Source organism: Siphateles boraxobius, unplaced genomic scaffold, assembly GCF_051911475.1.
Source record: "Siphateles boraxobius isolate OS27281-9 unplaced genomic scaffold, OSU_SipBor_1 70, whole genome shotgun sequence".
Lineage (NCBI taxonomy): Eukaryota > Metazoa > Chordata > Actinopteri > Cypriniformes > Leuciscidae > Siphateles > Siphateles boraxobius.
Window position 1 is genome coordinate 2,320,001 of NW_027509198.1, and position 20,235 is coordinate 2,340,235.

Genomic DNA, 20,235 nt, shown 5'->3' on the forward strand with positions numbered 1-20,235 from the left:
GGAGCAAATTTATTAAGCTATAAAAAATGATCTGGGGGTATTTTGAGCGGAAACTTCAGACACATTCTTGCGATTTATATTACATCTTGTGAAAAAGGGCATAAATGAAAACAAACATACAGATTGTAGTTTATGCATTCATTTATAATAGCAGCATTAGATGTTTAAAAGGTACATTTTATAACCAAAGGCAGAGAATTACGTATTATAATATTTACAAACTACCTAAATGTAATATATTTGAACTTAAACAGGACATGCTTTAAGGTTTTGATTAAATGCATTGATTTTACTTCATGTTATTTATTTTTGCATTTTTAAATCCCGCCTGAAAACAAATCTTTTTATACTGGCATATCCCACGTAATCACTCTCTCAATCTTTGTTTTCAGTTGTTATGTACCTTGATTTTTATGCACTGTAATTATAGTTGTTCATTTTATACTGTTTTATTATGTTTAGTGAGGTGACCTTGAGTGTTCAGAAAGGCACCTATAAATAAAATTAATTATTATTATCATAAATAATATCTGAAATAAAAATAATACATGATGTAATTTTATTATTACCTCTCTGCTGAACTACCATTTCATTTTTAAATTCACAATATAAACAGACGGGAGTGGAGAAATGGGAGACGAGTGTTTTAATGTGACCTTCAACCTGCCGTCAGATTGTCAAGACAGAAGTTGATCAAGTGTTTTTTATTAGTATTAGGCCTATTTATTTCAAAACCACTTCGTTTTAGAATAACATAACCTAATAAAAATTCTAAATGGGTAAAAATGTATGGATTATGTGAAACCCCAAAACAAAAGGGGAAAAAAACAAAAACAACAACAACAACAAAAGTACTCCAACTGTGTGAGGAAACACACACTCAATCTGCCTTCACCGCCACTAAAACTGATTCAATTTCAATGTCAAATATAACTGGCCACAACTATGGGCTCATTACTCTCATAAAACACACACAGCCCTTGGCCTGAAGCGATTCGATTAAAGAAAGATGTGAGCATGGCTGAAGATCACTCTATAAACATCTACAATCGCACAAATATCAAACCAGCTGCTGGAGAGACTCGGACACAGAGGACCGTTTCTCAGTACGTCCTCACCCCGGAGCTCACACTAACACACATCTCTGCACAACCCCGGAGCTCACACTAACACACATCTCTGCACTCCCCGACACACACATACTGTCACTGCACACGTCCTCCGAGTGTCTCAGAGGTGTTAAATGCTTGATGGTGCTTCATAAAAGAGAGCCATAAATCACCCAGAGTCGATGGAAACCACAGGCATCAGCACAGCGCGCTCATATATTTAGACTTTACGTGTGTGTGTGTGTGTGTGTGTGTGTGTGTGTCTTAGATTACCTTGTTTGCCACGGTGTACTGGTAGGAAAACCTCTGCTTGCCTCCCAGGTCCTCGTACACCGTCGGGACGATCTTGAGAATGTAATCGTGAGACGCTAAAGCTGAAGAAACACAAGTGCATGGCTTTATTTCTGTGGAAGTTACACACACACCACCAAACAAAGGTTTTGGATCGGTAAGATTTTTAATGTTTTTAAAAGAAGTGTCTTCTGCTCACCAAGACTGCATTTATTTGATTAATCATCAAATCATCATATTATAGTGATTTCTGAAGGATCATGTGACACTGAAGACTGGAGTAATGATGCTGAAAATTCAGCTTTGATCACAGAAATAAATTACACTTTACTATATATTCACATAGAAAACAGATGATTTACATTTGAATAATATTTCACAATATTACTGTTTTTTGTTGTTGTTGTTGTATTTTTAATCAAATAAATGCGGCATTGGTGAGCAGAAGAGACTTCTTTTAAAAACATTAAAAATCTTACGGACCCGTAACTTTTGACTGGTAGTGTATATACAGTGTTTTTCTTGCAGATCTGTCAGTTTAATGTCCCAGACAGGATGGTAGATTATTTAATTCGAGTGACGTAGGTCTTCTCTACTATTTCTGTGCTGTTTTGTAATACAATCCGTGCGACTTGTGTTGGCTGGTTTGACGCTCTCAGTTACACGAGTCTACAAACGGACGATCTGGCAATAGTGCTGTGCTCTTGCTCATTCTTACGGGTTTGAACAAACTCTGAACTCAAAGTATTTCATTTTGGTATGTTACTTATAATTCAAAATAAAAATAAAAAATCATTAAATTTTTAGCAAGTCACTCTGAATGAACAACCAGCCTTGCCCAATATTTCATGAGATTTATTGCCCTCGACACACAGTCATGATATCACTTCCTGTTTTATGCTCCCTCCCCCCCTATATGTTTATGAACATTTATATGTTCATAAACAATAATAATTAACTTTTATGGTAAAAAGTTTACAATACAAAGGCTTTACAATAAGGTTCCATTTGTTAAAGGGGTTGTATAATGGCATAAGTCTCTGATGTCCCCAGAGTGTGTATGTGAAGTTTTAGCTCAAAATACCCCACCGATATTTTTATACCGCATGTTAAATTTGCAGAGTTTTTATGTCTGTCCCTTTAAATGCAAATGAGCTGCTGCTACCGGCACAGGGGGCGGAGCTTCAACAGCTCGTGTCCTTTTACCTTTAACACAGACATGCACTGAATATTTCAAAAACTTTTAGCCTTTTATGTTCAAACTGGAGTCAGAAAGAGACTCAAGAAGTGACAACATGTAGAGCAACAGGACGTTTCTGAATGGTTAGTTGATTAATTTATGTTGCTGATGTGGAGTTAACTATCTTCTAGTCATTGATTAGCATATTCTGTCATGATAATCTATAAATCGTGTCCTGGGGGCGGGGTTTATGTAAATGTTAGGGTTAGTGATGTCACTAATCCGGGAGGAATGTGGTGTAGTCTCTACCAGCCATTTGTTGTAATCCTTAAAAAGTGATTTCTGTAAAAGAAAATATCTCCCTTTGCTTTGAACTTTGAGTGTCGAAACTTTGCAGATGTTGTTTATGTTCAAACAGCAACATTACACATTACCGTTTTTTTTCACCGCGTCACATCACTGACCCAGGCTATATATATAGAAGGCTAAATGACATACCATTGGACTGAAGTCTGTTGGCTCCCCCTAACGCATTAAAGGCCCCCTGGACATGTTGCACCTGCAATTGAACGACATCACAATGACTTATTCAAGTTGATTTTACATCGTCCTTTATTTCTTACTGACAGATCTAGGCGTGCCGACCTGGAGCTTCTCCCCGAAGGCCAGTTTGTGTATAACGTGGGTCATGTCAGGGCTCTGCGGCTGAGCGGTCGCGCTGTGTGTCGACACGTGGAAGTTTCCTGGAACCTGAACAACAACAACAACACAAGGTATCAGCAGTGCTGGATCGGATCACGAAATTCACCGTTCGGTTTTTGAGCTACGGATCGGATCATTTTTTGGATAAGCCAAAAAAATGTGCTTTTCATTTATTACTTAAAGCTCACTTGACGTTCTTCGATACTACACCAAAGACTACTAGCCTAACTGATAAAGTTCAAACTTTAATAAAAACAAGTGAACATTCAGTAATTAAAGAAGAACAAATACACACATTACAAGCAGAGATGAATACTAAATAACAGAGTTACCAAGTCTAACAGTAGTATTCAGGTACAGAAATTAATAATTAAGCCTAAATATAAAATAACACTATTTTTTTTTTACTGTAGAAACAAATAATAAAGCTGTTTAATATTTGTTAAAGATGTATTTTGTTGTTTTATTAATATTAAAGGACACAGACGACAGTCGGAATATTAGGCTGCTGTCACTTTAGGACCGAATGCACAGACCGAAAAAACTGACAAACATCCGTATCTTTCTCAACTGTTCACTTATGACATAACTGAGAGAATACTTGCAGAGACGGGTATTTAGACATACTTTTAATTTATGTGTCCGTTTAAGGGCAAGGAAATGCGAAAGATAGATCAATTCCTGTTCGGTGTTCGAGCGCTCTCTGAAACACACATCTCTCTCTAGATAACGCGCGAGTCCCAACGTTCGCCTCTTCTTCTGTGCTTAAAATTGTTTGAATGTGTAAATTGGCAAGACAAAACAAGTCCAAATAATAAACTTTCACCCTATGATGGTTACATTTAGCAGTTAATGCGTGAATGTGCCGAACCGTGGATCAACTGATCCGTTGCACGCCTAGTTATCAAACACATCAGATACAATCTCCATTAGAGAGAAAGCGAAAATGGTTTCAGTCTACAAGGACGCCAGTGAAACTTCATACGGCTTCTAGTCTTACGATGAGCAGTTCCACAGGAAACATTCAACACCCGAGTTCAAGTGACGTCAAGCGTCTCTTACTTTATTAATACTGAACTCTCCTTCAAAGCGGCACCCGTGGCCGTTGTTAAGAGGCATCTTCATGGAGTTCTCTATGTGACCCACTTCATGCCGGCCCATCTCGTCCTGGATGTCCAAACCCACCACTGCAAACACACACACAGAGGAGGACAGAGGAAGAGAGCGGGACACAAATACACACGGTTGGAGAGGAACAGGTTTCATTTACATTGAACAAAAGGACAGTTTCTTCAACAACATTACCAGTGAAGAAGATGTACAGTCAAACCAAAATGTATTCAGACACTTCAACATTTCTCACATTATCAGTTTATTCACTATAGTTTAGAAAATGGTAATAAAATGAGTTATTAAATCAGTTGATATTTCACTGGTTTTGTCCATCCTTCTGTTGGACTCTCACACACATGAATTATGTTGAATATCTGTCAGCTGTTAAAATTAACTACACAATTAGACAATACCAGTTTAGCTCAACCAATCACCAAGCAATGCTTCATGTTGTTCAGTCTGTGCTGTAAAAATGTGCATTAGCAATTAAAGAAAAAACACTTCAGCAAAACATGATCAGCTCAAAGTGTCGGAATCATTTTTGGTCCCAAATTTTTCACTGTATGAAGAATTTCTGGGTATAATATGTCACAGTTTACTGTATTTTGCTCTCCTCACTTACATAAATGAACTATAGTGTCCTGCACACACTAGTAAACAAAAAACATCACAAATGATATCTGGTGTCTGAATAATGTTTGGTTTGACTGTACAGAGGTCCCAAAAAAGCACAGGAACACTTAAGACATTAAAAAGGATTAGATTTTATAACATCTGTTTAAAAATCAAACATTGCTTTGGTGGAACACTTAATTTGATATTTTCTCTTGTAATAACATTCAGAAATTTTAAAGTTTGACTCAAGTGTCCAAATACTTTCGGGATGTTAATTAAAAGGAAAAGTACATCTAAAACAATTCCTGGTGGATGTGAAAACGGTTTAATCTGCATGAATCTGGAAACGCAGTGCACTCAACAACATACAAGAAGAAAACAGACTGGTGTTTAAGGTCGAGGCGAGTGTGAACGACATCTGAGAGTAACGGCAGGTTTTCAGTGATTGATGGTGCGTTCATGTGCTGTGGTAATTATGGTAAATACCAAAAGCCGACGTGGAAAATGCACATGAACACCCCCTCATGTGGTATTTTCCACTGGGCAGCTCGTTGTATATTTTGATGCGCGAGTTGCCGAGAAGAGATAACCTTTGACCTTTTCAAAATGGCAGAGAGCAACGCTCCAATTCAAGATTCAAGTCGTGAATGGTAAAAATATGTACTATTCATGACCTAGAAAATATACAGCATATTATTTACCGTTTTAGTTTTGATAAATAATCTTCTTGCTGTAGCAGATGACTTAAGCAATCTAAAATAGTTTTAGCTAAATAACAGGTCTGGATCTCCATCTTTTTACCATATTACGACAACAAAAGCACTTGAACGCAACACACTGGTAAATACCATTATGTACTGATTACCATAATGTAATGATATGCAATATGAAACCAAAATCACAACACTCATATCCACGAACTTGTGTTGCGGTGTGAGAAGACAGAATCCCAGAGTTATCCTTCCCGTCCAGATCCAATGCTACCACATCTTTAAATTACTATTATTTGAAGTTAACATTATAAAATACGTAGACCCACACCACAAAACTAGTTGATATTCCCCCGCCCACAGACCCTCCCCTCGAAGAAATCAGGACAGAAGTGGATGAAAGTGGACAAAAGATATTAAAACACCAGGTGTAAACGGGAGTGTGTGTCCCTCGCCTACTTGTGATCCGATCGACCAAAACACATCAAGGTGTAACCCGGGCCTATAGAGTTTTTTGGATCTTGACAGTTATTGGGTGAGCTATCCCGAACAAAAATCCTGAAACAAATAATGCACATCTGTTTATTCGACCTTTCCCAGTGTGTCGTAGCAGATCTTCTGACGCTTACACTCAGAGCATGTTGTCCTGTAGCCCAATGCTATTTTAAGACTGCCTTCCTATGAAAGCAACACTGGCTCTTTCCTCTTATGATGACAGGTAAGATTACGATTCATGAGAAACTGAATGGAAGAATGACTCCATTAAAGGTTTTCCAGGGAGTTTGACAATTTCCAGTGACGCTGCTCTGGTCGCTCAATACTGATCAGACACTTGGAGACTCAAACCCAACATCAACAGCTTAGACTCAATCCAGTAAACTACAACCACACGATCTCCACTTGTTAAGGGGTAAATGTGCGAATGGAAACATTTAATTGCCCTTTTAAGTGCAAACTGACGTGTGCCCAGAATACTTAAGGTTTTGCATGGTTTTCTCAGCAAGCGCAGAAAGGAAAAAGCATCCACATTTTCCACATAAACACACGAGTGTTGAAAAGTGACGTTGTAAAGGAGGGAACGATGTGTATGTCTACAGAAATAAATAATTCAGCACAGTAATGGTAACAGCATGAAAAGCCCCATGTAGTTTTATGGAAAACATCAGTTTCTGAGGATTTCTCATGAAATGTATCATCAATTATCATCTACTATGGAATTAATTTGAATGACTTATGACTACTGATTAATGTATACAATATTATTGCTCTTATAATCAGACTTTTCATCTAGAAGACAATAAAGTGAGCAAAAAAACTTGAAAAAGCCACTAAATAACCGGTAGAAAACCAACCACAGCACCTTAGCAACCACTCAAACATTTCAAGCCCTAGCAACCAGCCTATTTTCATGGGAAATGCCCTCTGACACATTCTTCAGAAAATGTAAAGCTCAATATCTCCTTGTGCTTCAGAAGGCTGTTTGAAAACAGTAAATTAGGTCATTATTCATTATTATCATTCGGCTCACAGTGAGGCTTGTCTTCATGACTCATAACAAGGGCAGAAAAACTTGGGTTTCAGTCACACATGCTCCATTTAAAAGAAAAACGTCTTCCATAATAGGCAAAACCTCTATTTCTCACCCATGAGAACGGCACAAGATGTTGTTCTGAACATAATTTGGCCTTTGTGTAATGTGTGTGAAACAGCCGCTTGCAAATGTCTTTCCAAACTTTTGAGGATCTGCCCAAAGTGACATCAGAGGTGACCACAGTTCCTCTGAGGGGGCTGACATTCAGAGACACAATCCTCAAGCCACTTTCCAAATAAATTTCAACTTTGATATATATTAAGGCGCAACAAAGTTTCAATTTTTTTTTTTTAGATTAACATGACGATGAGTTGAATCAGTATTTACTCACCCTCACCTCTAAACCTGTATGAATTTCTTTCTTTTGCTGAACACAAAAGAAGGTATTCTGATTAATGTCGGTAACCCAACAGCTGATGAATCCCATTGACTTCTAGTATAGTATGTTTGATCACCCATATTCTTTAAAGTATCTTTTCTGTTCACCAGAAGAAAGAAATTCATTCAGGTTTGGCACAACTTGAGGGTGAGCGAACGATGACAGAATCTCATCATATTTGGGTGAACTGTCCCTTTAACTGCTTCTATGTTGGGTTAAATATACATTGCTTTGGATAAAAGTGTCTGCTGATGCTGAATGATTAAATGTTTAGTGAAAGTAATCACTGGATCCATTGTTCTATGATCCTAATTAGGGCTTGGAGATACAGCAACAAATCTTTTTTCTCTCAAATCTCTCAATATTTATGTAATTGCTGAGATCTTGTATATGATAAGCTATAAAATCATATTTTTCCCAATATATTTTGACAAAACAGTCACATTCAAAATATTTAATACACATTTACAAATTTGATTCATCTAAAAGCTGATTAATATATTTTTTTAAATATTACCGCAGTTTCCACTAAATTAACAAGGAGGAATATTTAACTATTTAGAGTGCATGACAGTATACAAATAAAAAATGATTTTATTTCACCAGCAAAGTCATTTGATTGCCCAGCCCCAATCCAAATAACTAGTGACTATCTATTGAGTCACAATAGGAAAAGATTTATGTGACTGAATCATTTACGCAAACATAGGCTATCACATAATGTTTGTCAAATCTTTGTGCAGATGCATTAACAAATATAAAAATGGCATTTCCTCATACGCTTGCTCACGTACGACCATATGATTTCCTGTTGAGTTTCAAAACAACGCGTCTGATTGAGGCGAAAGGTTTATGCTAATCCGTCTGTGAGAAAACCCAAGCAATGCATGAACACGACACTCAGACCGAGACTGTCGTGTGTGGGAGGCCATTGTGCATCGTTTCCTATCATAATCTACGTCAATGAATTAACATCCCATACCAACAGTAAACTCGCAGCTAACTCTCCGAACAACAACACTCATAACATTATGTGACGCACATGTGGATAGAAAAACATCATTCAGAAGAGTATTTATGTATTTTATGTATATACTCACAATCACAGTGTAAGTTTGGCAAACTGATGTTTAAACTCACTTCTATCTTCCCCCCACTGTCCTTATCAGGGTCATCCACATACAGTTCATTTACTCTGTAAAACACACATGACAATACATGCATTAGACGCAGTTAGCCATCCGGAAAGGTCATCTGCTAAAATTAAATATCTACACTTGACAGTAAAATGCCAAAGTTACATTAACTGCAATTTTCGTTTCCTCACTTCCCCCGATGAACACATGAAAGAAGTTGACAAACAGACACCAAAGTCTATGTCTGGTGTCAAACTGAGGACAAACTTGGGTCAGAAAGTCAGTGTGAATGCAGATTAAAAACATCTCAAGATTCATTTGAAAGTTAAACATTTTTACAAACTTTAATAAATATTTTTATTAAAAAAATAAAATAAAATAAAAAAGGAGTCATGAATATCCTGACCCGGTCTCGAGGTTGAAGCATTTAAATAAACAAATGTCATAAAAAGCTCAAAACATCATATTTTTAAGAGTGATCTCTGTGACATCATTTCCTGTTTTAGGACTTTCTTGTCACTACAACAAAATAGCTTCAAGTTGGTTGCACCATTGACATTGATTGTGAGTGGGAAAACATTTTCAAACATTAAGATTTTTAAACAGAACTGCTTCACTGCTTATTTTAAACAATAATAACAAAACTTTTAGTCAATAAATAAAAGGATGAGACTATTGTAGAAATGAAGTGGACGAAATAACACACAAACTACCTTATTTTTAACATTAGAGCCGAAACGCCATTTGTAGGTCTCATTCACTTCCATTTATTTAAGCTTCTTAAAAACTCTCTGTTATGCTGCTTCATATTGACAAACTGGTATTTGTTATTATATTAATATATTATTAACATATTAATTTATTATCAGAAACAATGGTTTGTAGCACAAATGGTTTTACAGTTGACTGCACTTTGTTACTCTTCTAGTTATTTCCCTATAACGGCTAATGATTCTTAAAGTCCCCTGTGGTGAAAATCCACCTTTTAATGTTGTTTATATGTCTATGTGGTGTTTTTAATATGCTTTAAAAACAAACCATGTGTAAATTCATAAGTCGACAGCATTGCTGAGTATTTTCTGCTTAAAACTGCAGTGAACCAAAGACAGTCTCAAAAACACGGTTTGAAATCGCTGGTGTTTCTGACATCACAAACTACCTTGTAACCAATCAGATCAACGTGTGCTCGTCAGTGAGTGGAGGCGGGGCTCATTTGCATATTCAACCACATATACTAAATGAGTTACATTTAAGCTATTTAAAGGCATGGAAAGGAAAAAAACATTTAAATATGTAATTTTGGTGATCAAAGATGAGTTTTAAGGGATACAATTATTGACTACAGGGGGACTTTAAGTCTCGCACATTCACAAAGAATAGATTTTTTTATAAACTTTTTTTTTTAAAGACAAGTAGAAAAGTTTGAATTTAAACCACTGTTTTTTTACCACATTATTAAGGCAAATTATATTAGTTTTAGCAGTCAAAAATAAAAATTTGAACAAAAATATCTTCTTTATGTCTCATATGAAGATAAAAAAGTAAGTGTTAAAGAAACTCTCCAACTTAAATAAAATGTTACCAAATGTGTGCAGTGTAAAAGTGTGAACGTAGCGCAATCAAGGCAAACTTTGAGGCAGATCATCATCTGTAATAAGCAGTGGTGTAACGGCTCACAACATTCACGGTTCGGTTTGATACGACACAGTGGTGTCACGCTACGTACGTTTTCAATACAGGAAGAAATGCCAGAGAAATTTCCTCGATTTAAAAAAATTAATAATTGTATTAAAAGAAATATTATCTTTAAATAAGTGTGAGTTTTCCTACATCTTGAAACTTTTAGAAATGATGATAATCTTTGAAGGATGAACAAATAATGTTAAATAAAGTGCTGGGAAAAGATGTGTGATGTGCTTGAAAGCATTTTACTATTCCTGCCAAACTTCCAAGGTTACAGTGAGTGTTACCACAGTAAACCCATGGTGAATGTTGCTGATCTGTGGACTTGTTCATCATGGCACAATGTTTCTCCTGGTTTCCACGTCAGCACTGTTTCATCCATTAATAACAGAGACATTTGAATGCTTCTCACTAGATTTCGCAGCGTTATTACTTCAGTGGCGAATTCAAATGCTTTCTCCGCTGTTGTTATTATATAGTAGCTATTACACCGGTGGGCCCATCGCCATTACATATTTAAAACAGTAATATCCTATACTAAACCTAAACTAATCTATATATCGTTTTTGACAGCTTACAATCTCTAGTTTCCATATTTGGTGACTGATTTTCAAAATAAATTACAGAGGAGCCATAATTTATCAATTTGCTACACCATTTGTGATGTGGCAGCGAGCTATAACACACATACGTGTTCTTTTTATGCGTTTATTAGAGGTTGAATTCATATTGAAATATGCCAAACTTTCCATACTACTTCTGAATAGGATGTCTACTTCATAAATTGTATGACAATTGTTGAAATAATGGTTCAGATCACTCAAAACACATGGAAATGGAGGCGCCCTTATATGTGCAGTAATGGAGTCTGGTGTTCACCTAGTGGAAGAGTGTGTTACTGCGCCCACACACACTCGCACTGAAAGCTCATTTTTTCAGATATTAACCTAAAATTTGAAACACAACTTGTTCAGATTGTTGGCTGTGATTTACTTGCAGTTTTAGAGTCCACCATGTTTTGAAAATATATATTTTATATAAAATATGAATAATTACATTTTTACATTGTACATTTTCATAAACTCAAACTTCTATAACTTTTTTTCTGTTTAACTTAATTTATTTCACGTCTACAAAAATCTAACAAATTTCTTCTTTAAAACAAGACCAATCTCACATCTATATTCCAATGAATACTTGAATTATAACCATTTAAACTCGAAAAGTGCATTTTCATGACTATTCAAAAAAAAGGAGGGGGGGGGGGGGCAGGACACTTAAAGGGTTAAAGAGACCTAATATAAAGTGGGACACACTTTATATGTGTATGTAGAGGTTTGCAATGTGTATCTGTATATATATATATATATATATATATATATTTATATGTATGTATGAACATTTATATGTGTATGTGTGTATATGTACTTCTACATATGTATACAGTATATAGACATTTATCATTATTGTTTATTTATTTATATTATTATTATTTATTTACTTTGTTTACTTGTTACTTGTATGCTGGCATGGGGTGGTTGTTCTGTAAAAATGTGAAAAGCTTTAAATAAAAAATAAAAAAGCTTTTAAAAAAATAAAAAAAAGTGTGACACCCTTTTTAAAAAGTAGCTAAATTTATGATACCATTTTTAGATTTTAAACCAGAGGTTAGGTTAGGTTAGAAAAAACCTAACCTTTTTTCTTGATTATAATCTCAGCACAGGCCCTTTTGATTACAGCGTTCATACATACATTTCTGTAGCGATGAATCCTGTCAGTTCTGAGAGGAAGAGGAACAACATGAAGACGCAGCAGCATATGGAAACTGAGGGGATTAGAAAAGGTACAAAAAAAACATTAGTGAGCTGTTGTGCAGTTATCTTCACTTTTTTCATCCTAAAGTAACATTTTCAGTGTGTTTGCTGACATCAACCCATTAGCAGTGACATAATTTCTCTAAATTATGTCTGACTATGCAAAATGAGTGTATGTGAAAGTCAACAGGCCGTTGCATAAGGCACATTAATGTGCGTGGCTTTATTTCTCTGGTTAACGTAATCGGTACTAAGTTCAACGTGTGACCAGATGAGTCAAAGTAAGAAGAAGCTAGTGCATATTTACATGGGCACCGTCTCCAGTGACTCTCAGGGTCATGTGACTCTGTGGTCGACACGTCATCCTGAAACTCCGGTTCATTCCAGTTTACACAAGCTAATGTTTAGCTATAACACAAACAATAAGGCGTGTCGCCATGACACATTCGTTCACGGACTCAGGTTCATCAAGAGTTATATCACTTGTTCCACTTTAATGAGGATAATACTGGGAAAGATTTAACAACACTTTACATGTCAATGATTGATTTTCCTTTCAGTTTACTGTAGTTATATTAACCACACTAAAAAGCTTTGAAGACAGTCGATTAAACTAGACGGACGACGTTATATTTTTTAAACACAGTGTTGATTAAATCACATTGATTTTAGCTTATTGTCTGTTTCCCTTCCTTTTTATTAACTTTAAAAACACAGTTGATTAAATCAAAGAAGAGACTATTGATTTTTCTTTCCCGTTTCCGTTTTGTTAACTAAGGAAAAGCTTTAAAAAGTTTGAACAGATTACATTATCTAACCAAAAAGCCCCGTCTGTTTACTTTTCAAACCCCAGATATTTACCCTGGTATCTTATTCACATGCAGAACCGGTTTAGCTGCTAAAAATTTAGGTCGTGTTTAGGGTTGGTCTCGGCAAACATGACTAAACATGAAGTAATTCCCTCGAGGCCACAACAACAAAGGACAGGGCCATAGTAATGAGTGTGTGTATCATATCATCGTGAGTCAAACAGCAACACCTAGCTTTACAAACATCCATCCTTGCGAAAAATGAGGGAACAATGAGGCATATATGCAGGACAACAGTTAGGAAACTAGAAACTGAGTCAGCAAATTGGTTCGGGACAAACACAACTGTGAATCAAAGCTGGAAGCGGCAGATGAGCAACGGGCTGTAAACCAGCGCCAGGTGAAGCGAGTTATTGGTTGATTGGAGTGGATGAGGGTCGATGATGGGAAATAGGCATTATAAACATCCGCACTCACTGAAAGCTCCGGTGTACGTGGGCTGTGTGAGATCTTTAGGCACTTTCCTGTAGATGTCGAACCTGGAAGGAAGAGAAAGAGGGGAAGAAAAGAACGGTAAACACTGTGTGTGTGTGTGTGTGTGTGTGTGAGAGAGAGAGAGAGCACATTGTGTTCCCGGCGCATTACAGAGCAGTTGGGGAATGTGAAGTATGGGCTGTAGTCTCAGCAGACGCAACAGTCTGGCACGACCCCCCCCCCCCAACCCACCCCCCTTCACAATCCCGACCCACGGGTCTCAGCACGGTCCACACACACCCATCACGGAGACCACAGCCCAGGTCAGGGGAGCACACAATGGACATTTCACAACCACACACACACTCGGAAAAGAGCCTTCAGACTGGCTATTCTTCTTTAAAACAACATTCATTTACTTGCAGTTCGCCATTTTGGTCACTTGCTTGTTTCAAAGTTAGTGTTTTTTTTATTTATGTAATGAGAATGACATTTTTATTTTCATGAATATAACAATAACAACTAAATAAAGCTGGTCAGGGTGAATTTTGGCATGTTTGAAGTTTAAAGCAGTTTTAGCTTTTTAAGCAGGCAATACGGTCTTTTACAAAAAAACAAGCCATGAATTAGCAAATCGCTAACATGTTTTAGCCAGTACATGACAGATGAATACTAAACAATATAGCTGGAAGCAGCAATTATCTGGGCCAAGCGCACAGAAGAAAAGACAAGACGTGGCTGCGAGTGTCAGACCAACTGCAACAATGAGCAACTGAAGAATCATACATACAGCAACTAATAATATGATTTAATGGTGGCACATACTGAGTTTCGTAATCGTTCACCAACACATTCGCAAAGTAAAGCATTTTATATCATAATACTGTATTGTAGTTAATGGCACTTTCATGCTTTGTTCTATTATAGCGCCAACAAAAGACACAATTCTCAGAGTGAGCCCATACATGTATGTCAAATTTGGTGAAAATATCTCATTTTGTTTTGGAGTTATAGATATTTATATCTATGAGAACATAAAAAAAAAATTACCCCTGGACAACTTTGTTTGCATTTTTTTGCCACTTACTATCAAAATTTTGTCATTTGGCCATTAGCATACAGCCAACTACCTATGTTTACAATTTTTCTATGGTGGTTTCGTCTCGATCAGACTAACGTTTTCAAAGATATTCGCAAAAGTTGTTTAAGCACTATATCATAACGTTACACAAACCATAAGGCGAAACCTAGCATGTTTGATACCGTTGGACTCAGCAGGGATTCAGGAATGTAAAGAGATGACTCCCGTGAAAATATGTCAACCAAATCCAAAGTTATAAGCATGTGAATATTTGATTTTGGTTCGAAACTTCCAGGCTCCTTCAGGGCATGGTGCTGATGACCCATACCGAGTTTCGAAACGATACGCTAATGTGGTCATAAAATACAGCATTTTACTTCAAAATTGGCCAAAATGGCTGAGATAGGAAATTTGGATATCATTCGACTCGTTGCCGCTCCGAATCTAACGAAACTATTATGATTTTTGGACAAAATGTTCAGAAGTTATCTGCAAAAAATCCATTTTTGTTTCTCCGGACCAGTAGGTGGCACTGCGCCGAAACGCAGCATGCAACCTCAGGTCATGCTTATGATGACATGTACCAATTTTGGTCTGAATACGATAAAGCGTTGCGGACGTAACTCTGGGCTAGTTGCTAGGCTTTGCTAATGACGGACGGACGGATAGATAATTTTTGTGAAATATGACTAATATGAACTATGACTATAAAAATATAGTTCTTTGATTCACCCAGAAAAATGAATCAATATATGATATTTGTAATCATATTAAATAAGGAACACTGCACAGCAAACTGTCAAAGTCCTGATGTTTATTAACAGAAAAGAATCAACACTCGATTCGATTGAGGCGACACCAAGAACGAAGCACACAGTCGATGCGTAACATAACACAACCTTCAGGAATGTGTTCAATCCCTGACTTTTTAAGGAGCTCACAAACAAAGCCAAACTATCCAGCTCAAAGTGTCTTGTGCCCTTTTTGGGCTCTGAAACCTTCGGCTCCAACCGTCCAAAACACTTACATCTGTGAATATTTCTGTGAGCATTTCTCGCACTGAAACAACCCAAGCTGACGCAATGCGGGAGGGGGAGACTTCCTTTCAAAGCTCCACACACACACACACACACACACACACACACACACACACACACACACACACACACACACACACACACACACACGGTTCACAGTGTTCTGAGAGAAGAGCTCACAGGATGTAGAAGGCAACTAACCCTATTGTGTGAAACCCAGAAGGACATGCTGTTCTTAAACTGCACTGACGTCTTCATTTAAAGTGCTGTGATGTGAAAGACCTGAATTGGTACAGGAGACTAAGAGAAAAACACAGGCCCCAAAGTTAAGACTTTCTCCAGCAAATACCAAAGAAGTGACAAGCTTTATCGCTACATATCCATCATTCAGATCAGCCTAACAACAACATCTCTCACCATCTAAGGAAATGCATCATTATCACGCTCAGATGGTTCTGCTTATACCAGTACAAATGATTATCATGACAATTCTTAACCATTTTATGGCTGAATCAAATGAATTTGTGCTCATTTGTAAGTTTTCTTGCGCTTGAATGGTTTAAAATCATATTAAAATGCATACAAAAAGAAAATGCTTTCAAAAGGAATCAATAAAAGGAATTGAAATTAAATTTTATAACCAATATTTGATTCCCAACCCTAGTGTAAATATAACTGGAGCCATTCGTTGGTGTTCTTCGAAGCAGTTATAGATGTCAGTAAAGTAATTTATTTCAAAGAGTGTTAAAAAACCCTTTCAGTCTACAAACATGTTAATCTCTTTGCTTGTAAAGCAGAAACTGTGCAAGTAAAACGAGTTTGGCGTCTTGGATTCCCTCTGGTTCTCCATACAGCTGCACACAGTTCATAGAAGCGTGTTGCATAACAGGAGCAACATTTACACGTTCCCCCAGGCTCGGATATATCCGTCAGATATTTATTAGTTCCTGCGTTACAACAGCAACAAACACCCACAGCTGAGAGGCAATACGTCAGACACGAGACTGCCCACAGCAACAAACACATGTTATCATATCATACAACCGAAATATGTGCCAAAATATTATTATTACAAAGAGTGGAAAAGCAGGAAGACGTGTGTAGCATCCATGATAAATAGAGGAGAACGTCTAGCGAACATGTTTTAAAGGGGCCAGCACATTGTATATTAAATAGTTCACCAAAAAAAAATTACTGTGTGAGAAAAAAATTCTAGTTTTCAGAGTTTTAGTGTCAGTACTACATTAAACTACTATATATAACGTTGAATATAATGTATAATAATGCAATGGGGAATATTTGTGTGTCCTGATAATGCCAGATGTCTGATGTTACAAATAAAAGTGTCCTATATTATTTTAAATATATCTAGTCAGTGAAAGAGTTCAAGCATGTTCATCTAAAATAATTCAGTGTTTTCATCTTCAGAATCATGAATATTGTTATTCTGGTGTCTCTATTGTCCTGTGCTTTGGGTTTCAGCAACAAGTCCAACACTATTCATTTACACACACAATGTAACACCAAATTAAGCATTTTAATCAACAGTTCATTTTTTGTTAACCTTTTATCATACGTCTTGGAGTATCGCGATAATATCGTATCATGAGTTCAGTATCGTGAAATGTATTGAATTGTGACATGAGGGAAGTGTTACACCCCTAATATTTTAGACAGACTTATTGCACATTATCTGTTTTACGATTCACCAATGATCAAATCCGCTGTGGATCATTACAGGTTTTATGGATTAACTTGCACAGTTGTCGTACTGTGAGGTCAGCTGACAGGAAGGAGCTGTGGTATAGTGTGTGTTACACCGCAGGAGGTTTATGAGTGTATTCTCAGGCAAACGCCACCATTCTCTGCGTGTTTCTGAAGAGGAAGCCATGTATGCTGACGGTTTTATTTTCAGGACTCTTTGTCACTTTCATTAGTCTACAGATCAGCTAAAAGGAAGCATTATTGTAAACAAGCTTGTGTCGTCGCCTTAGCAACCGGTATTTAAGTATCATGATGCAATATTACAACACGCGCAGTCTTACATCTGCACATGCTCTGTGTGATTGTTTTCATAGTCAAAGACAACAACGCTGGATGTTCAAAGATACAAATAACAACTGTCTAAATAGTTGACAGAAAGTCAACCTTAGAAAGTCCAGATACATGAAATACAAATCCATTACTCCAGAATCTGTCTACCGTCATATTACAGTCTCAAGACAAACTATGTCTTCAGCATGATGGACTATTTTTATATTTACTTCATTTGAGGAACATGTGAATAATAAATTACACACATTATAACACATCAAAAATGCAAAATGAAAAGCATTTGGATTACATTACAGCTCCTGACAAAGAGAATAAAACAAGATTTAATTCAGATTTTTCCTCATATCTTGACTTTAAGAAATATGTGACGTATAATAAGATAATACTATATAATACAGATAAATTTAACTTGGACTACTCTCAAATCGATTAAACGCAATTAATCACAGCTAAAATAAACGTTTGTAAATATATATGTGGTGTGTATATATATATATATATATATATATATATACACACTGACGTTCACCAAGGTTGCATTTATTTGATTGATATACAAAAAAACAGTAATATTGTGAAATATTATTCTAATGTAAATCAGCTGTTTTCTATGTGAATATATAGTAAAGTGTAATTTATTCCTGTGATCAAAGCTGAATTTTCAGCATCATTACTCCAGTCTTCAGTGTCACATGATCCTTCAGAAATCAGTATAATATGATGATTTTTTCCAGGATTCTTTGATAAATAGAAAGTTTACAAGAACAGCATTTATCTGAAATAGTATACTCTACCGTTAACAAGTTTGGGGTCAGTTATAATTATTTTTTGGGGGGAGAAATAAAAGAAATCAATACTTTCATTCATCAAGAATGCATTCAATTAATCCAAAGTTACAGAAAAGACATGTGCAATTTTAAAAAAGATTCAATTTCAAATAAATGAAATTGAACTTTCTATTCATCAAAGAATCCTGGGAAAAGATTGTCCACAACTGTTTTCAAAATTAATAATAATAATCATTCATAAATGTTTCTTGAGCAGCAAATCATCATATTATAGTGATTTCTGAAGGATCATGTGACACTGAAGACTGGAGTAATGATGCTGAAAATACAGCTTTGATCACAGGAATAAATTACACTTTACTGTATATTCACATAGAAAACAGCTGTTTTAAATTGTAATAATATTTCACTGTTTTTATGATCAAATAAATGCAGACTTGGCCAGCCAAAGAAAAAAAATGAAATGGTGGTTTGGATATAGCAGCAGAATTACATTTAATCATTTAGCAGAATGATGTATGAATGTGATTTTCATATGTTGTGAGTCCTGTTTTGTATTTGCATAATTATACAGTCTGTGTGTGACCAGTATGAACAGGAATTAGTGAGCTTACAATAACAAAGCAACAGTTCAAACAAGTACCATTAATGGTTTATGAATGTGATGTCTAATGGAAAAATGACATGAACTTAGCTTAGAAATAAACTTTGGTGTGTTTGTGAAGATTGATTTAGGACAGTACTAAATAAGGAGACATTTACAACTTCATCAAATATCAAAAGCCTGCAGACAGTTTTTCATAGATAGTTATGAAGAACAGGTTGAAGAACATTTATACAGAAATAAGAAAGTGTGCTGCCTATCTAGACATCATTACAGACTCGTTTGGTTTAAACACACACTGTCTAAGTAGGCAGCTCGTTCGGTTTTGAAACACCACCGTTGAGTCTAGTGTGGACGTGTTTGATTCATGCATTAGAGGAAAAGACGAGTCACTTCAAACCTCTACTCACCTCCGCACATCGAAAGTCATTGTGACTACGCGAATAAAATCAAGTGTGTTATAGTATAATTCTGTATTATACACTCTTAAAGTGTTTGAAAATAAACGACACAAGTAGTAAAGTGGCTACTCCAGACTCTTCCTTCAATCCTGCCGGCTGTTCAAACCGGATGTGACATCCGCTTAGGACGCTTTGCACAATCCTATTGGTCGACAGGGAGCGAGCGGTCTGATTCTATTTCCGGTTTAGAAATAAGTTGTGGTGTGCAAACTTAACGTGTTGTCCATGGAGACAGAGTTCAAACTGCTTTTGCTTCCGCTTATGTGGTCCAACTGTCAAAAATTATTTCTACAATAACAACAACAACAACAAAACCGTAAATCTGACGCTGGTGTGTTCTGTCTCTTTCAGAGAATAATGGGAACCTTCTGGAATGTTCTGGAAATCTGCTTAACTTGACTGAAAATCTGTTTTTCATCTCATTATAATAACCAGGCTTAGAAAATAAGTCAGTTTTATATTTCCAAAACAAGAGGTTTTAAAATTGCGGGTCATGAACCGGCAGGATTATAAAAGGTAATGATTTTTCACAACTGTCTGAAACTCAACAGAAGTTGTGACATATACAATATGACAGTGATTTCAGACACACAGCAGTGGCTC

The 20,235-nt window shown here is 36.3% G+C and overlaps 1 protein-coding gene across 3 annotated transcripts in view; it reads right to left on the reverse strand.

The window, feature by feature from the left end:
- Positions 1-19,752, reverse strand: part of ergic1 (endoplasmic reticulum-golgi intermediate compartment 1) — a 24,709-nt gene extending 4,957 nt beyond the window's left edge. The window contains exons 1-8 of one of the 3 annotated variants that reach the window (XM_077217220.1): positions 19,582-19,752; positions 13,610-13,671; positions 12,262-12,334; positions 8,791-8,885; positions 4,345-4,469; positions 3,226-3,330; positions 3,079-3,139; positions 1,383-1,483 (exon numbers count right to left, since the gene is read on the reverse strand). In XM_077217220.1, the coding sequence (XP_077073335.1) occupies positions 1,383-1,483; positions 3,079-3,139; positions 3,226-3,330; positions 4,345-4,469; positions 8,791-8,885; positions 12,262-12,334; positions 13,610-13,671; positions 19,582-19,601 (642 nt within the window). In that variant the 5' untranslated portion in view covers positions 19,602-19,752. Of the gene's footprint in view, positions 1-1,382; positions 1,484-3,078; positions 3,140-3,225; positions 3,331-4,344; positions 4,470-8,790; positions 8,886-12,261; positions 12,335-13,609; positions 13,672-19,581 lie in introns of those variants that run through there. The other 2 variants (XM_077217219.1, XM_077217221.1) reach the window with 2 other exon arrangements.
- Between the last annotated feature and the right edge of the window lie 483 nt (positions 19,753-20,235).